This window comes from Notechis scutatus, chromosome 2 (genome assembly GCF_049901735.1).
Source record: "Notechis scutatus isolate UNSWTSFEM ecotype Mainland chromosome 2, rNotScu1.2, whole genome shotgun sequence".
Lineage (NCBI taxonomy): Eukaryota > Metazoa > Chordata > Lepidosauria > Squamata > Elapidae > Notechis > Notechis scutatus.
The window spans coordinates 109,070,715-109,089,642 of record NC_142010.1 but is presented as its reverse complement, the minus strand read 5'-3'; the positions used below and the strand labels follow the sequence as shown (position 1 = coordinate 109,089,642).

General features: G+C 40.0%; 1 protein-coding gene across 2 annotated transcripts in view; it reads left to right on the top strand.

Annotated features, from left to right (window-relative positions):
* Nucleotides 1–18,928, top strand: part of MGAT5B (alpha-1,6-mannosylglycoprotein 6-beta-N-acetylglucosaminyltransferase B) — a 256,643-nt gene that overhangs the window by 129,758 nt on the left and 107,957 nt on the right. For both annotated transcript variants that reach the window (XM_026667540.2, XM_087955715.1), the window contains exons 4-5: nt 3,798–3,910; nt 13,221–13,294. In XM_026667540.2, the coding sequence (XP_026523325.2) occupies nt 3,798–3,910; nt 13,221–13,294 (187 nt within the window). The remainder of the gene's footprint in view (nt 1–3,797; nt 3,911–13,220; nt 13,295–18,928) is intronic.

Sequence of the window (18,928 nt, the reverse complement as noted above, 5' to 3'; positions counted from 1 at the left end):
AAAGCTGCCTTAAGTTGGTTGTGTGCATTGTAATAATTGCCTAATGCTTTGGATATTATCAAAATTGAGACATCCTAAGTACAGTGTTGGGAGAGTTGTCTTTATTCCTCCCCCTCCCCCCAGTTTATTTATGTGTGTGTGTGTGTGTGTGTGTGTGTGTGTGTATGTATGTATGTATGTATGTATGTATGTATGTATGTATGTATGTGTATGGTATTCAGCTTTGTTCGGGTATTTTCCCACGTCGTTATAGTTGTGCTTTTAAAGTTGTAGCGACATTTCGGCAGAATCTCATCTGCCATCATCAGGCTTCTGTATTGTGTTCATCTGTGAGTCAGACTTTCACAGCCATTTCAGTTTTAAATTTGGTGCTAGCCTACTGCTGTGCCAGAATGGTTTTTTCTTCATCCTGATTGGTTGGGAGTCTTGGTCTGTGTTTATTGGTCTTGGAGTTTGCTCTGTTCTGCTTGATTGGTGTTTCTAATATCTTCTGTCTGTTTTGTGGCATTTTTTGTCTTGATTGGCTGGCAACATTGTGTTCCTGTATTGGAGGCTTTTAGTGCAGCTTGGCTCTGAGTAAATGGATGGCTATCATTTATTAAGAAGCTAAGTTTCATCTGGGTGCCTGGTTGGGGTGTGTTTGAGCTGGAGGTATCAGGGGGGATCTGTTTGTGCCCAGGTGTTTGCCTGGCTTGTGGTGTGGAGATTTTTTTGTTTGAGAGTGCAGGCTTCCAAATAATTGACAGTCTGGTGGAGTCATCTCTTCTATTCATGCTTTCGGGTCTTTTTTCAATCTCTATGGCTTCTCTGATAATTCTGTGGCTGGGGTTTTCTATAGTGGCTAGGGTTTTGGTGCCATTGAAGTCGATGCTATGACCTGTTGCTTTCATGTATTGAACTCGTGAGGAAGTGTGTGCCAGCTTTTTTACTGCATTTTTGTGTTCATCCAGGCGGGTGCTTATTCTTATATTGGTCTGTCCAATGTATGTGGCAGGGCATGATGCACAGGGGACTTCATATTTGCCTTGGTTTTCCAGGTCAATTTTATCTTTGGGGTTTCTTAGGATGGCTGCTATTTTTCTGTCTGTTTTGAAGGCAGTCTTGATGTGATGCCTGTGTAGTATCTTACTGATTTTGTCTGTAGTACCTCTTATGTAGGGCAGGACAGCTGTTCCATAGGTCTGTTCATCTTCTAGGTCTCCATTATGTCTCAGTGTGTTTTTGTGGATCAGGCCAGTGATTTTGCTTTTGTGGAAGCCGTTGGCTGTCGGTACTTTAGTCAGGGTGCATAGTTCAGTCTTTATGTGTGTCTTGTCTGCCAGGCGTTTGGTTCTAGCAATTAGTGTTTTGACCACAGAGTTTATCTGTTCTGGGTGGTGGGATTGGGCATTGAGGTAGCGGTTGGTGTGTGTTTTCTTCTGGTATATGGTGTGTCCTAGTATGCCATCTGTTTTTTTGTAGATTAGTACAACTAGGAATGGTAGTTGTTTGTTTGTTTCCGTTTCCATGGTGAATTAGATTTTGGGGTGTGTGCTGTTTAGGTGTGTTAGGAAATTGTTTAGGTTTTCTTTTCCATGGGGCCAAATAACAAATGTGTCATCGATGTATCTTAACCACTGAACTGAACTGAACTGAAGAAGCCAAACCTTTAGGGCAACCATGACCTGGATGATTGAGAATCTTCATAGACATTGAGTAAAAGGCATGCTTAGGTTTTCCATGTAGCCCTGCTTAGGACTGTTTATTAGTAAATTGTATTCAGTGAGCCTTGCACCCTGGAAATGTGGCAAGAAGGCTTGCAGCCTTTTGAAGAAATATCCAGTATTTCATTTGGCAAGTTAAAAATAATACAATTGCCCTAAGATTTACTATTAGAATGCCATGTATTTTTTTTAACAAATCACTCATCATTTATTTTTAAGATATAGTCAAATATATAATTTGAAACTATTCAATTTGTGCTCTTTTTTTCCATTACACCCTGAAAGAACAATGTGAAAGAAAAACCACCCAGTTATCCTGAAGCAATCCCCAGTAAACAATGGGATATATCTGAATAAAACATGAAGTTTCACTTTAACTTTAAAGTAGCCCCTAGAGCTTCTTTACAAATTATTGAATGGTTCTGTTGAATTGGTTAAATTTGCTATTTCTAAACCCCCTTGTGCCTAAGTAAAAGTTTCAGTCTTAGTCATATGACTTTGTAATCATCTCAGTAGTTCCACATTCACTGAAGCCACCTTGCTGAGAGGCAGACATCCATTTCAGATCCACAAAGCCAATTCATGCTGTTTTGAGATTCATGTGAAATTCCATGGGAAATATTGTTGAATCTGTGACAATTGTCACATCGTTGTTAAGCTACGTGAACCATTATCTTTACTGAGATTGATGGAGCATGTGCTCTTAATAATAGACGTGCCCTGAAACAAAGAACAGGAATCTTACTTCACTGCTCTACAAATACAAAGAAAACATGCCCTCATAGCATCTACCAGAGGGGTGTGTATGGATGGATGTGTGTGCATTTGTGCATATTGGAAAAATCAAGATGGTAATCAAGACCATGTGACAATGGTTTCAGCCACCATCTTGGTATTTTTTTTAGTCTCCCTGTGGATGTTCTGGCAGTGAAGAAATTGATCTTCACTGTTATCAAGTGAACTTAAAAAAAACTTGCTGCAAATAAAAGAAAGTGGGCAAGGGATGGTGGATGTTCTCTATAGATGAAAAAAGATTTATTTTTAAGTCAAATTGGAAATGCAATGTGCAATGAAATTAATACAAGCTTGAGGCCACCAGATTTAATGCAAAAACCATTGCTTGCAGTAGTGAGTTAATAGCTTGTGTTTCCTTTTCATTAAAATGAAGGATGGTACGTAATTAGCAACAATTGTTTATAGATCGGGTCCAAAGATATAAACCAGATGTTACATTGAAATGTTGCAGTATCTGTGACCAAAGAGTGGGATACAAAAGTTACTTTGAATTAATAAAGGGAACATATCATAAACTCAGCAAGCTTAAAACAAACTGGCAACAAGACATTGAAATGTGCTTATCTCTATAAAGCTTCAATGTGAACAAATTGTGAACAGAATTATGGCTTAGCATGCCATTGGAATATGGCCCATTCTGAAACAGCTGATAGGCTTATCTCTTTGGGATGGCAAATGAGTTTCACGTTACATAGAAGCCAATTCACTTTGGGCCAGATGCATCATGTGCTGGCCACGCCCATGCCCGGTTCAGCGAAGGGGAAAAAAAGTCCCGATATGTCACGTGATGCCGCCATGATGATGCAAGTTTGACCCTATGGTCTATATGGTCATACCTGTCTGAGAAGTGTACCAGAGAACATATGTATTTGGAGGTACATAGTTCTGAATTTTATTTTTTTCTTAGATCTATGTTTGAAGTAGCTTTAAAAAAAAAAAGAAGAAGAAGTGAAGCCATCTGAAAATGACATTCAAATGGGGTGTGGGAGAAAGCAATTCAGAAATTAGATTGGTCAAAGGAGAAAAAAAGAGCATTTGGAGAAGATGAAGGCAAGGCTAGAAAGAAACTGGCCACTGGTCCTGCTGTCCTCCAAAAATAAGACTCTTCCTATAAGTAGCAAATTATGAAAATTGGGTCCAACATCTTTCTAGTTGTCAAAGTTGTTCTTTTCTGGTAGTTGGCTTTTCTGTTATGAAGAACTATTGCTTCAGGAGCAGAGTACCTTCGTCACTCTTTCTGACAAGCTGAGATGCCCACCAAAAGTGAAACATGGATTATATATATTTTTCTTTTCCTAGGTTCCATCCAGCAGCTGGCCTGATGGAGAGGATTCAAGCAATAGCTCAGAATGTCTCAGACATCGCAATGAAGGTGGATCAGATTCTTCGCAACAGTCTCCTAAATGGAAAATGTAAGAACACCTTCAGGTGTGAAAATGACAGTCTGGAGCCAGTATCTTTGTTTCTATGTAGTACACTGAAGGAACTGAATCTGAGTCTCTCATGCTATATAGTGCTTCTGTGTAGATCCAAGTTTACCTGTTATTTCCCCTCCCTCCAAACTCAGGTTAAGCATTACGGTGCAGTAGTCTGACATGGAGGAAATCTGCCATGTCTTCTACTACTACTGCAACCTAAGAGACCTGATTTAAAATAGTGGATTAGATATATAGACAATTCTCTATGTGGAAAAACTCTCTAGTCAATGGTGGAAAGGAAAATGATGGCTTGAGAATGACTATCAGCAGCAAACAGTTTTTCCTACTGTGATGACATGTTTCTATTTAATTAGGTTATTTACAGGTGAAACTTGAAAAATTAGAATATCATGCAAAAGTTCATTTATTTCAGTAATGCAACTTAAAAGGTGAAACTAATATATGACATAGACTCATTACATGCAAAGCAAGATAGTTCAAGCTGTGATTTGTCATAGTTGAGATGATTATGGCTTACAGCTCATGAAAACCCCAAATCCACAATCTCAGAAAATTAGAATATTGTGAAAAGGTTCAATATTCTAGGCTCAAAGTGTCCCATTCTAACCAGCTAATGAAGCCATAACACCTGCAAAGAGTTCCTGAGCCTTTAAATGGTCTCCCAGTCTGGTTCAATAGGAATCACAATCATGGGAAAGACTGCTGACCTGACAGTTGTGCAGAAAACCATCACTGAAACCCTCCATAAGGAGGGAAAGCCTCAAAAGGTAATTGCAAAAGAAGTTGGATGTTCCGAAAGTGCTGTATCAAAGCAGATTAATAGAAAGTTATGTGGAAGGGAAAAGTGTGGAAGAAAAAGGTGCACAAGCAGCAGGGAAGACCGCAGCCTGGAGAGGATTGTCAGGAAAAGGCCATTCAGAAGTGTTGGGGACTTTCACAAGGAGTGGACTGAGGCTGGAGTCAGTGCATCAAGAGCCACCACACACAGATGGATCCTGGACACGGGCTTCAAATGTCACATTCCTCTTGTCAAGCCGCTCCTGAACAACAAACAATGTCAGAAGCGTCTTACCTGGGCTAACGAAAAACAGAACTGGTCTGTTGCTCAGTGGTCCAAAGTCCTCTTTTCTGATGAGAGCAACTTTTGCATCTCATTTGAAAACCAAGGACCCAGAGTCTGGAGGAAGAATGGAGAGGCACACACTGCAAGAAGCTTGAAGTCCAGTATGAAGTTTCCACAATCTGTGTTGATTTGGGGAGCCATGTCATCTGTTGGTGTTGGTCCAATGTGCTTCATTAAGTCCAGGGTCAACACAGCCATCTACCAGGAGATTTTGGAGCACTTCATGCTTCCTTCCACAGACAAGCTTTATGGGGATGCTGACTTCATTTTCGAGCAAGACTTGGCACCTCCCCACACTGCCAAAAGCACCAAAACCTGGTTCAATGACCATGGGATTGCTGTGCATGATTGGCCAGCAAACTCGCCTGACCTGAACCCCATAGAGAATCTATAGGAATTGCCAAGAGAAAGATGAGAGACATGAGACCGAACAATGCAGAGGAGCTGAAGGCCACTATTGAAGCATCCTGGTCTTCCATAACACTTCAGCAGTGCCACAGGCTGATAGCTTCCATGCCACGCCGCACTGAGGCAGTAAACTTTTGCACAATATTCTAATTTTTCAAGTTTCACCTGTATGCCTACATCTTTAGATAGTAATTAGCATGTACAAATATGCAGATCTGTACCTTTTTATAACCTCTTAGATAAACTGCATATAAAGTTAAATCACACCAAACCAAATCTACTTTCTACTCAACCAGTTAAGCCATCAATGAAACTTTCTCCACACAGTGAGAAGAAAGCAATTTGGCCTTTTGTGGAAGGAAATGCTTAATCCTCCAAGTGGTTGATATAACGTGGTTGATATCAACTAAGTGGTTGATATAACGTCCTAACGTCCTATATCCATACAGAGTTCCAAAGGGGCTTTTTCAAAAGGCAACTGGATTTTGTTTTTCCTTGAAGATTTTTTGCTTCTCATGCAAGAAGCTTTTTCAGTTCAATTCAGAACTAAAAAAGTTTTTGGGATGGGAAGCGAAATGTCTTGAAGGAAAAACAGTGCAGGTGCCTTTTGAAAATGCATCTTTAGGACAACCATGACCTGGATGACTGAGCATCTCCATAGATATCTGTTATGTCTCCCCTTTAATTGCAGGCGAGCAAAACAAAAAGCAGCCGTTTCAGAATTAATTCAAATCAAAAACAAACCCCCACAAGAGAACGGCTGGAGTAAATTCCAATACACAGCAATAAATCCACACTCTGTCCGGCAATCCTGGTGTGGCAGTAAATCACAAGCCTCAGAGAGTTTGCTGCATGTCTTCACTCCTAATTAGTCACTTTGCTTCTGGCGAATTCCACCAGCCCAGCTGTGTCCTTTTATTCACTTATGAAGCGTGCTAATTTCCCTAATTAATGACTAGCTCGACGCTTCCTTTCTAACTGAGTTTGTCTTCTCAGCCTCCTTCTGTTTCTGATGTCTAGCCATAAGTTCTCCAAATTTTCATCTCCGCTGGAAAACTCTCTCATGCCTTCCCTGTCAGCCATTCCCGGCTGCTGATCAGATAAAGAACCAGAGGAGGTCGAAGGTCCTGACAACTCTATTAATTCAGGTCTATCTTCCCTTGTTACATCCATCTCCTCATCCTGGTTACTATCCAAATCGCTAAGCAATGCCGGCTCATATTTTGCTGCCATGTCCTCATCACTTGAAGTCATATCTGCCACAGGAGCAGAATCCAAACCCGGAGCCACAACAGATATCCATGCAGAGATTATCAGCTGATTATCTGTTTTGCTCATTCTATTCCCTAATGTAGTTCATGTCTTTCTGATACGATTTATAAGCTATTTGTGCTTTATATTTCACATTAGGCTTAAGATCATGGCCATCACATGACTATCTGTGTAACGAAGAGTCAACATCTTTCATGTTTGGATTCTGTACAGATCAGAAGCACTAATCCATCTTAAATCAGGCAATCTAGACTAGGAATGAATGGAGACATAGTTACAACAAGCTTGTTATAGGTTTAATTCTAGACTTGAAAAATGGAACGTGCAAAATTAAGTGAAAAGAACATTCATAATCAAATCTTTGTTCCACGTGGTTTCAAACTGTGGAAATTACACCATGGACGTTTGCACATTCAGTTCTGTTTGGCAGCTTTTGTACCAATGTGGGAAAAGAGAGAAGATCCTTTTAATATTAGTCTCATTTAACTCAGAAGGGGATGGAAGAGTTGGTATCTGCAAAGCCATTGATAAGTGGAATGTCAAACATTATGAACTGTAATTCTCACTGTTAGAACTGCCAAACCATCTCCTAAGTCAGCAACAGCAACACGGTGGAAGAGAGGGTAAGGAGGGAAGGAGCCCGTCCCCTTGGCAACAGATGCATATCCTGAGGACACCTTTGTCCTACTTCTTTCTTCAGCATTCCTCACTGTGTGTATAACCTCCTTTTAGTGGATGGATGTGCTAAAAGCCATAATCCTGGGGAAATCATGCTGCAGTGATTTCAGTTTGTTTCCTACTGAGCCACTAAAGGAAATGATTCCCAATCGGACCATTAAAATATGTGCTTTAAATCCCATGCGGATTTGTCAACTTTGCTCTCTGTTGTTCTTCATAACTCATGCTCTCCTGTTCTCCATAACTCATGCCTATGATAACCTCTTTTTCTAGGCTGACTTTCATCCTGAGCTAATCAATAGCTCAGGGATGCTACAGTAGTTGCTCTGCCTTTCTTATTTTGCCATGGGAGTCAAACTTAGGCAAACCAAAAGAACACATATAGATTGGGTGAAACCAGGCTTAATAGCAGTAACTGTGAGAGGGATCTTGGAGTCTTAGTGGATAAGCAGGTAAATATGAGCCAGCAGTGTGCAGCGGCAGCCAAAAAAGCCAATGCAATCCTTTGTTGCATTAACAGAGGGATACAATCAAGATCAAGTGAGGTACTGATACCATTCTATAAAGCTTTAGTTAAGACCACACCTAGAGTATTGCATCCAGTTTTGGTCACCACACTATAAAAATATGTTGAAACTCTAGAAAAAGTGCTGAGAAGAGCAACCAGGATGATAGGGGACTGGAGACTAAAACATATGAAAAATGGTTACAGGAAATGGGCTCGGCTAGCTTAGTGAAGAGACGGACCAGGGGAGGCATGATAGCAGTCTTCCAATATTTGAGGGGCTATCACAGAGAGGAAGGGGTCAATCTATTTTCTAAAGCACCTAAAGGACAGACAAGGAATAATGGATGAAAACTGAACAAGGAGAGATTTAACCTGGAAATAAGGAGAAATTTGCTGACAGTGAGAACAATCAACCAATGGAACAGCTCGCCCTCGGAAGTTGTGGGAGTGTCATCATTTGAAACTTTCAAGAAGAGATTGGACTGCCATTTGTCAGAAATGGTGTAGGGTCTCCTGCTTGGGTGGGGGTTTGGACTAGATGACCTACAAGGTCTCTTCCAACTCTGTTAATCTAATTTAATCTAAACGGGGCAATTATCGGAGAAATCCTGCCAGGTTTATGTATTAAGCTGTGAGTTGTCAAGCTTGGGACTTGTAGCATTTGGGTCTTCTACCTCAAAAAAGTGGCCACAAACTAGTGTTTAATCCAGTATCCAGGGAAGCCTTTCTGTCATGTGCTTATTTATTGTTTGCTGTTTATTTATTACTCAAGCTTCTGTACTGCAACAATCCAAAGATCCTGAGTGGCTTACAGGTTCCTGTTACAATAAATAAGAGTAAAAGCAATATATAAAAACTGCAAGAATAGTGAACACTAATTATAATCCTGCCTATCAACAGCCTCAGGGGTAGCATCATCCTTTGATTCCATCCCCAAAAGCCCTTTGAAAGAAAAAGGCCTTAACTATGAGATAGAAATTTAACAGGGAAGGAGCCAGCAATCTGTCTGGGGATTACTGTGTGGCCTTTAATATCTTCCTGATAAAAAGAATATTTATTTAATATCTTCCTGATAAAAAGATTTTCTTTTCACATAGTCTTTTCAACATCCTGCACATGCAGTGAATAGCATCTTGGCAGCTTCTAGAATAATCCAGCCTTCAGGAGAGGCCTTGAGCGGGGAAAGTGTGCTTTTCTACACATTTTAGTTTTCAATGATGCCTCAACAACTTCATCAACTATGTCTGAGCTCCCATATCACATTAATGTGTTTTTTGTATGTGTGTGTGAGAGAGTGAGAAGTATTAAGTTTGAACTCATCAATTGAGCTTTATTCAATACACTATGGTAAAAAATCATGACTTAGTATTATGTACAATATAAATCCAGCCAGTATCTCTCTTTACCCCACAACGAAAGTTTTGCAGGTTTTCATTGACAGTGCATTAATATTCACAGATTTAATCACTGATAAGGGGGCTGAGCAGGGATGCATTACAAAGCTTGGTTAGGTATCAGGTATAAGAAGCCCCTCAAATCTTGTGCCCACTTGGATTTCTGGTGTGCCATCACCCATGATCCTGGGGAAGTGGGAGGGGTGTTGCCGTTGCCAATGCAAGATGTTCTAGGGCTTCCAGAAGTGCTACTCCAGACATTGCTGGGTGTGGGAACTTCTTTGTAAAGTTGAGCCTTGGATGATCTCTTAGAATAGATGAAGCCGCTGCAAGGGTACCAGTATTCCTAAGGCTTCTTCTCTACCTTAGCCACTTGATTCTGTGGCAAAAATTGGTGGTAGAGTCCCCTAGACTTACAACTCTTGGGGACTTTAATTTACCTTCTTTAGACAAGAATATGAGCTGTCTCAGGAGTTAATAGCAATTATGGATCCGATTCAGATTGCTGATGGCTCATTTCCTAGTGGGAAGTTACATAGTCTTTTTCTTGTACGTATAGTATGTAGTATAATTTGAAGATGTAGTCATCAGTCTCTTGTCATTTAGAGATTACTTCCAATTATTCTTGAACTTCTGCTGCATGGAGAAAAGACCAATATGTCTGCCTGAAGCACCAGGAGGACCTGTTGAGGTTCCAGAGGGAACTTGAAGTTCTGGTGCATGGTTCAACCAAAGTCTTAGTTGCTGCATAAAATGAGTATGTGATGGGAGCCAGATTTTTGTACCTGGTGTCTTTTGTTGTGTTCAATCCCCCCACCCCGATTCAAATCTTTTACCTTTTTTTGTTTAAAACATCACCTGAACATCACCATGTCTTCCCTTTGACCTTTTGCCTCTTCAGACAGGCATAGAGAATCTTAAGGAAATAAATTCCAATCCAACAGGTCCATTGACTCCTAAGGTGTTGCTTAAATCAGGGTTTTACTCACACCTTGAACACTGTTCTTCCTCTTTTTCTGTTTTTTCAAAGAGCTTTCTTTATCATATATAGACTTGGAAATGATGCCTTTGCCTTCCTGAATCAAAGACTTAATCTTTGAAATTGCCAAAGGATTTCATTATGATGATTAATGTGGCAGATGCAAGAGCACTTTATGACTGCCTGTCTAACCAAGCTACTGTGTGGTAACCCTCAAATATTAAATATTGACAATTTCCCTCTCAATGTTCTTTGCCCATCCAGTGGCTCCAAATAGCTGTGCCTGCCATCTCTCCCCTGGCAAGAGAGAATGCAAAAAAGCCAATAAACTATAGCCGGTGGCTGTTTTAATATCAGTTTTTAACATCCATCTTTAATCTGCAGATAGGGTTCTTAATAAATCTGAGTAGCAATGACCTTATTTAACATTAGAGACATGAATAATTGCATAGGTTTCAGAAAACTAGTCATGAAAACAAATGGAGCACATTATAAATAGTTGATAAAGGCCTTGCTGGCTTTCTTTTGTATGAATAATGGAACATGCCAAAGTGGAGCTTGCTGGGTGAGTGCAAAGCATGTGCTATGTGGGGACAGGCAGGTGTACTCGAGCATATCTAGTAGCACAACTAACATCATGGATCCACTTCAGTGGGGCACTGTGGAAGCCCATATCCTAGCTGGGACTGATGTTGTTCCCTGGAGTCTCCTGACTCTACTACTCACTGTTCCCCTCTTTGCTTGCCTTCCTCAAAGAGTTGTTAGCCTAGTGCAAAATTATTAAGTTTGGGAAGATTCCTTCTGTGTTTCACTACCAAAGTGGAATTGGTTATGTTGGACCAAGAAACCGGCTGCTCTGGAGCCTGCTGTGGTCTTTGGTAAAATAACTGCAATCATGGCATGATTGTAGTTAAAGCTGAAAGACCGACTAAGACAAGCATGAACAAGGCCTCCAATTCAGTTATGAATAGCACATTGGAGCATATTTCAAGGAAATGTAATGTGTTTACATTTTATCTAGTCTAGAAGATTTCTGCACCTGTGATTATTTGCCTCATTGATGGCCTCTAAGTTAATTAGTTACTAGCATACATATCTGCTGTTATTTGCACATGTCTTTATGTTGGAGGTTTTTGTTTTTTTTAATGATGCAGTTATAAATGTAGGGTCCAGTAGACAAAATCTCAAAGAATGACAAATTGCTGCAGTGTTGCTAAAGAAGCCAAATAAAAAGAAGTCATGAGACTTGCTACACCTCCATTTAGGCTTCAATGCAGTTAAAAATAATAGTGCAGTTTTTTTTTGTTTTTTGTTTAAATGTTCTTTCTGTTGCCCTGTTAAGCTTAATACAAGTTATGGACAATGAAGGGAAGCAGATTTTTAAACATTCAGGGGATTGCACCATTCAAGGTGGAACACATCATGTGAGTCACTGTCACACTGATTTTTGTATTGCGAATTAAGATCTTCCCATTGAGCATAAAGTTACCTGGATGGGGATAATGTTACACATGTGGTCTCTCTATCCAAACCTAGTTATGAGATCTGAACCAAAACCTATTAAAACAAAAAAGGTTTAACAACTTCAGTATTCCTTAGCCCTAAAATCTGTCTTAAAGGGATGGGACAGATGCTACACAATTTCTGAACTTGTGAAAACCAGAAGATTGGGCCTGGGAGATGATAGATAGATAGATAGATAGATAGATAGATAGATAGATAGATAGATAGATAGATAGATAGATAGATAGATAATAAAAGGAAGAGACAGAAATTATACAAATAGACATTAAACTGAAAATTGCAGAGTAGCATAAGAAATAATTACAAGAAAATTCAAACTACTCCATTAGAAAAACTATCTCACATTTACTCTTATTTTTCAACTTGTTTTAAAACAAATACAGGGAGAGTTGCATGGTAATTTAACACTTTGTCACATTCAGAACTGTTATATTTAACTGCTATTTATGTCAAATTTTAGATTAGCTATAAAAATAAAATGACATAATTGAAGAATTTAAACTTCTTATTTTAAAAGAATCAAAGCTTGGATGCGACAAATGGCCATGCACAGGATTGTACTCTATAGTTTCCAAATTAAATAAAAACTAGTATTAGACTTGTTTTTCTTTTTTCTTTTTCATGTCTGAAGTATTTTGGAGATTGCTGCGTGCTCCCATAGTTTCATCTGCCATATTTCTAATAAAGAAATTAGAAGTGTTTTCCAGAAAAAAGCATAATGTATCCTAGTAAGAGCTTTGCATATACAAAACCAGTTCAGTCTATTTTATAGATACAGTATGTACAATTTAATAATACTGAATAGATAAATAACCTCTAGAAAAGGAAACTCATCATTTAAGACTTGTTGCATCCTATAATAAATCATCTTCCAGATTAATTTGGACTTTATGGCTTTATGGGATTGGAGCATTTGCATCATTTATGATTATTTGGTTTAAATGTGGAGGTGAAAACAGAGATTGGAAACCATCTATTTCACTCTTGGAAAAAGGATTTTTCATAACGAAGCATTCCAAATATTTAGAAGAAAAATCAAGACTCCTAACAATAGGGAGAAGATCATGCCTAAATGAAAAGCCTTGTGCTAGTTCCAGAGTCTGAAAATGTGTTATGTGTAGGTTTCTTTAATTGGAAACCTGCAGAGTAATATTTGGAGAAGAGCAAATAAATAAATAATTCGACTACCCATATGAATGAACTGAATTTGCTTACATTTAAATGCAAACGAAACATATTTTTCCTCCCTTCCTCCTCCTTCCACTTGGCAGACCATCTGTGTTGGATGTGGGGGAACACAAGCTGTTTCAAAGGGCAGTGTGGTTTGGTTGCTTCAAGGATGTGAAACACGGTTAGGGAACTACAGTTCATATCATCTTCCTCCTTCTTTCCTACAGCCATAGAAGGCCGACGGGACCAGTGTGAAGTGCCCAGAGATCCGAAGTACCCCGATTGCTCTGGAAAAGTAGAGGTGAGTATGCAAGATTTAAAATCATATTCTGCTTAGGATCAGTGAGAAGATCTGCTCTCTTATTGCACGACAAGTTAAAAACTACAAGTAAAACCTTTTGAGAAGGAGGTAACCTTTCCCTAGCAAGCAAAATAGCAATCAACGAATCTCATCCACTCTCAAGCACTGTCATCACTCTCCAGTTACGATTGACTTATGACAATTAATTAAGCCCAAAATTTATATTGTTAAGTGAGATACTTGTTAAGTGAATTTTGCCCCATTTGATGACCTTTCTTGCCATAGTTGTTAAGTGAATCACTGCAGTTATTAAATTGGTAACATGGTTAAGGCTTCCCTGTTGATTTTGCCTGTCAGAAAGTTGCAAACATGACCCCAGGATACTGCACAAATAGGACGTAGCTACCAAGCATCCAAATGTTGATCAAGTGACCATGAGGATGCCACAACGCTCGTGTGAAAAACGGTCCTAAGTCACACTTTTCAGTGCTATTGTAACTTTGAATGGTTACTAAATGGACTGTTTAGTGGTAGGATTCAATTTTTTTTACTACCGGTTCTGTGGGCATAGTGTGGCTTGGTGGGTGTGTCTTGGTAGGCATGGCTTGGTGGGCGTGGCAGGGGAAGGGTACTGCAAAATCCCCACCCCACTAACCTGCTCTCCAGCTCCATTCTCCTGTGCAGGGCAACAAAAGAAGACCCAGCCGATCAGCTGGGACTCAGAAGGCAGAGAATAGATGGGGGCAGGGCCAGTCAGAGGTGGTATTTGCCAGTTCTCTGAACTACTTAACATTTCCGCTACCGGTTCTCCAGAACTGGTCAGAACTTGCTGAATACTACCTCTGTCACTATTGCAAACCAAGGACTACCTATATAGCTCTTCCTGCTCTATTGAAATACAAGTGTATTGCATCCTAAGGTTGAGATAACCTTATCCTTGTTACTTTTTTTTTCAAAAGACCTTCAAAGACCTGGCTATGTGCCAGAGCCTGGGGTCCTAAAATTGTGAGGGGCCCTGTTTTATCTGAATGCACTGTTAATTTTTTATGTAATCATTATGAAAACGTTCACTTATATGTGAAATGTATAACTATTTTTGGGGTGTTTTTATGGCTTTAATTATTGTGATATTGTTTGCTGCCTAAAGTCAATTGGATTGAGATGAGCGGCTGTAGAAATTAAATAAACAAATTAAAAGAGCTGAATGAAGGAGTCGAATCTGGAAGACGTTCCCTTACATGAGCAAAGGAGCGGAAAGTTGATTTTTATCCTACTCATGCAAATCTGGAGTGATTTTGCAGAGAACAGATGGTGCTGTGAGGGTTATAAACAACAGTTGCCATTTCAGTACTCCCCCAGCACCAGAATAACTCATTGGAGCATAACCCTGGATCTCATCCAACCATCCTATATATATATATACACACACACACACACACAGACTTTTTTAAAGTTTGCAAAAGCATATGAATTTCTGTATTAACTGAATACTACTGCTGTACACCATGTATCCTTGAATTGGCTGTAAACCTTGGAATGAATTTGGCTGTCCCATTGCTGATTCCTATTCTGCCCCAGTTACCGGTTTCAAGTTACTTGCAGTCCCCTGACTTCCCTTCAAGGTAACTGATTTTGCTCAACTACTTCAGGCTGCTTTTGGGTTATATCAGGATTAGGGGCACTCTGATGCAGCCTAAGGCTATCTCACTCATAGGCTTATCCACACTGCATGCTTATTGTGGTGGGGAGAGGCCCCTCTTACCATTTCCTGAAGAGTCCCCAGCAGAGCCTCTTAACTAGCTCACTGCAGAGGCAGGCGGAAGCTAGTATATCAAGCATGAAATATTTTCCTGGGGGGAGGGGGGAGACTGGTTATCTGGATAATCCATGGCACAAGAAGAAGGAAACTTGAGATGTTCTTGATGAGGAACAACGATCTACTTGGCTACAATAGCCCTGGTAGATCTGCTGTGAGACTGCCACCTTCCCCTGGTTCCTGAGCTTGAGGCCTGTTCTGTGGTGTTGATTTGGCTACAAGTAATAATGGATCCTAGGCTCTACAAAGATTCTTAGATTTCATGATTAGGTTATATGCGCTTGTGTTGGTGATAATTAAATCACTTCTTTTCTTTTAAACCCTGGAAATAGCACTCCTACCTAGTGGGTAAAGTTGGCAGCAGACATACTTTGGACCAGAGATGGTATTCAATTTTTTTACTACCGGTTCTGTGGGCATGGCTTGGTGGGGATAGTGTGGCTTGGTGGGCGTGGCTTGGTGGGCATGGCAGGGGAAGGATACTGTAAAATACCCATTCCCTCCCCACCAGGGGTGGGTTTCTACTGGTTCTGTCCACCTCTGTAGAACCGGTAGCTCTGAAGAGCAGCAGACATAGAACCGGTTCTATGTCTGCTGATGTTTTTGTCCACCTGCCCACCCAGGTTCTTACCTGATCTTTATTTCCAGATTTTTCAACTTCAGCTGTCAAACGAGGCACCGCTGCAGTTTAAAAAGCAGGAAAAGAGGGCTGTTTCAAAGGCTGCTTCTCTGCACGCAGCGTGCTGACGACGATTTACAGGCGCGCAGCTCGCAGCGTGCTAGGAAGCGCGTAAATCCCGAACCTGTAGTTAACCCTGTCATATCCTACCCCTGCTCCCCACCCTACTAACCTGCTTTCCAGCTCCATTCTCCTGTGCAGAGCAACAAAAGAAAACCCTGCCAATCAGCTGGGTCTCGGAAGGCAGAGAATAGATGGGAGTGGGGCCAGTCAGGGTTGGTATTGCAACCCCACCCTTCAATACTTAATGGATGGTACCACAGATATACTATTCTTGCTTTATCATTCTAAATGTTTTGCACTTATTGTGCATTGTTGTTATAGTGAGACACTAATTAGCAAGCATATTGGGACAGTTTATTCCAGAAAGCAAGGTGTTCCCTATCCAGCCCATATATTTTGATACATTTAAATATTTGGTGATCCTAAGGGAAGCTATGGCAGTGTCAGGTTATCAGTGTCTTTTTGTTGTGTTGTTTTCTGAATAGGCAAAAACTGTGCAGTAGGAAGAATCAATAAAGGAGAATATTGTAACTTGGAGTTAAAATGAGGGGTTCTTGGTACACTCTGAGCTTGTTTTTTTCTTGTAGACATTTCATTACCAAAACTAGCACTGATGATATTACCTAGTTTGGGCAATAAAACATCTGCAAGAAAACAACCAAGATCAGAAAGCACCAAGGACCCCTCAGTAGGAAAGAATGCCTTAATTCTGATTTTCTTCAGGATGTGGTTATCTGTGGATTTCATGTCGATGTTGCAACCTTGATCCTAATGTTAAATCTTGATTTCATGTCCTTTTCGCTGCCTGCTAGAAAGGCAGAAAATGATATGCATTAATTTCCAAAAGTCCAGGAAATGCAATAACTATTAAATCTTCCAATTAATTTACTTTCCTTGCTCCCCACCTAAAGACTGCTGAAATAATTTGTCATCTGCTATGAACAAATGCGTGCCACACATTGCAACTTAGCCTCAATAGAAATGATAATGTTGAAAATTCTCAAAAGGGATTTGAAATTCCATTAGGGTCCAATAACTTGAAGAAACATTTTTATTATTATTTTTAATTAAATCTAATAATAAAACTGACATTGGTAATGCCAAACAATAGATTATCCTAGATATTGCAACTATGTGGAACAACCTTTGAAATGTACTGAACGTGACATTTTCCTCCTCCTCCTCCTTCATTTGATAATGCAAACCCCCAAAACATACATCGAAAAGAATTCCAACTTTCCCCTTATAAATGCGCTATTGAAATAGGAGACTATACTATACTCCATATTCCAAAGGATCAAGTAGCGATGTAGGCTAGCTTAATGAAAAACTGGTCATTTGAGAGTGAGGATAGATGTTTCTTGCTCTCAAATCACAGTAGCTAGGTTGCCCTGTGTTTTATGATTAATGGATGGATGCAACTTTCACAGCGGTGTTAATTATTCACACACAAGCAATGCAAAAATAGCACCAATATGAATTTATCATCTTGCTTATTTTAATGTAGAAAGTCATCTCTGGCCTGAGGAGTTTTGGGCACCTTATATTTGCTGTGCTTTTAACAAACAACAGAACTTTAGCTAGCCTTGCCAGGTAGAGCAGACAGGAAACAGATCAGGTGAGCTAATTCTACAGTACTTTATTGTAAGGGTACGTTAACAGGAGCTTACAAGCCTGAAAGTGCAAATTTCTCACCCTCGCTTTTTATAGACCGATAAGTTAGGGGGGGATCCTTTCTGAGTTTCCTTTCTGCCTGTTAAACAGCTGTGGGCTCCCCCCACCTTATCTGATCATCTCCCAGGCAGCATCTCTTCCACCCAGTTCAAAATCATCCCTATAAATCATTACAGCTGGATGTGGATGTGTTCAGCACAATACAGCTGCACCCCAATGTTTTAGTGTAACTATAAGTTAAAATGGAAAGCTAGTTTGGTGTAGTACTGTAGTTAAGATGCCAGGTTAGAAACCTGGAGACCCTGAGTTCTTGTCTTGCCTTCGGCACAAAGCTATGGGATAACCTTGGACCTCCCTGCCCTAGGAACCAGGCAATGGCCAACCATTTTTGAAATATTTCCAAGAAAATTGCAGGGATAGGTCCAGGCAATCAGCCGAAGTCTGGACAGCATACCCATGTTAAAATTAGTTACCTCCTCCCCCACTGAACCTCAGCTACTAATCTGACTACTTGACAATATAAATTAACTGCTAGATTAACAAGACACAACCTTTACATTACTCAGATTTTTCCAGTTCTGTAGCGTTCATTTTTGCTGCCTTTATTCATGCCTGGGTTAAATTTTAAGTGTGATTTAATTGTGGGTGGCAGTAATTCTATCTCCTGTCTGGATGATTGGTGAGTTTTACATATTGGGAGTGGAGGGCTGTCTCTTGAGTGGATTCATTTGTGTAGTTAAGTTTGGAAGAGGATGGCACCAGCAATTATGGAGGATGATGGATCTACGCAGAGGAGCCTAAGCTTATTGCTTTGTATGCAAAATCACTTTTTGAGGGCATTGCTATTTTTTTTTTTTGCTTCCTTAGTACAGGATTGTCAGCTCCACCTTGCTGGGCAATAGAATATTAATGCCAGCAATGATCTTTCACCTGTCTATTTTTGAAACTTCCTAACCAGCATACTTATTTTTTTCCTGGTGAAATTAATCCAATGGTTCTTTTTTCTCTGCTAGCACTGACTGAAATAAAAGGCAAAATACACTTTGTGAACAGTGGCAGCATCTCCTCTGCATTTAGATAAGAACATAACACCAGCAGACCAGAGGTGGGTATTCAGCAGGTTCTGACCAGTTCTGGAGAACCAGTAGCGGAAACTTTGAGTAGTTCAGAGACCCGGCAAATACCACCTCTGACTGGAGATTTTATAGTATCCTTCCTCTGCCACGCCCACCAAGCCACGCCCACAGAACCGGTAGTAAAAAAAAATTGAATCTTACCACTGCAGCAGATATATATCAGCATCTAATTTAGTTTAAACACATTTTTTTTCCACAAGATGTACTGTGAATTTTTTTCCTGTAACAGAGCACGCAGAAAGTTTCTTCCTGTGTTGCATTTTTGC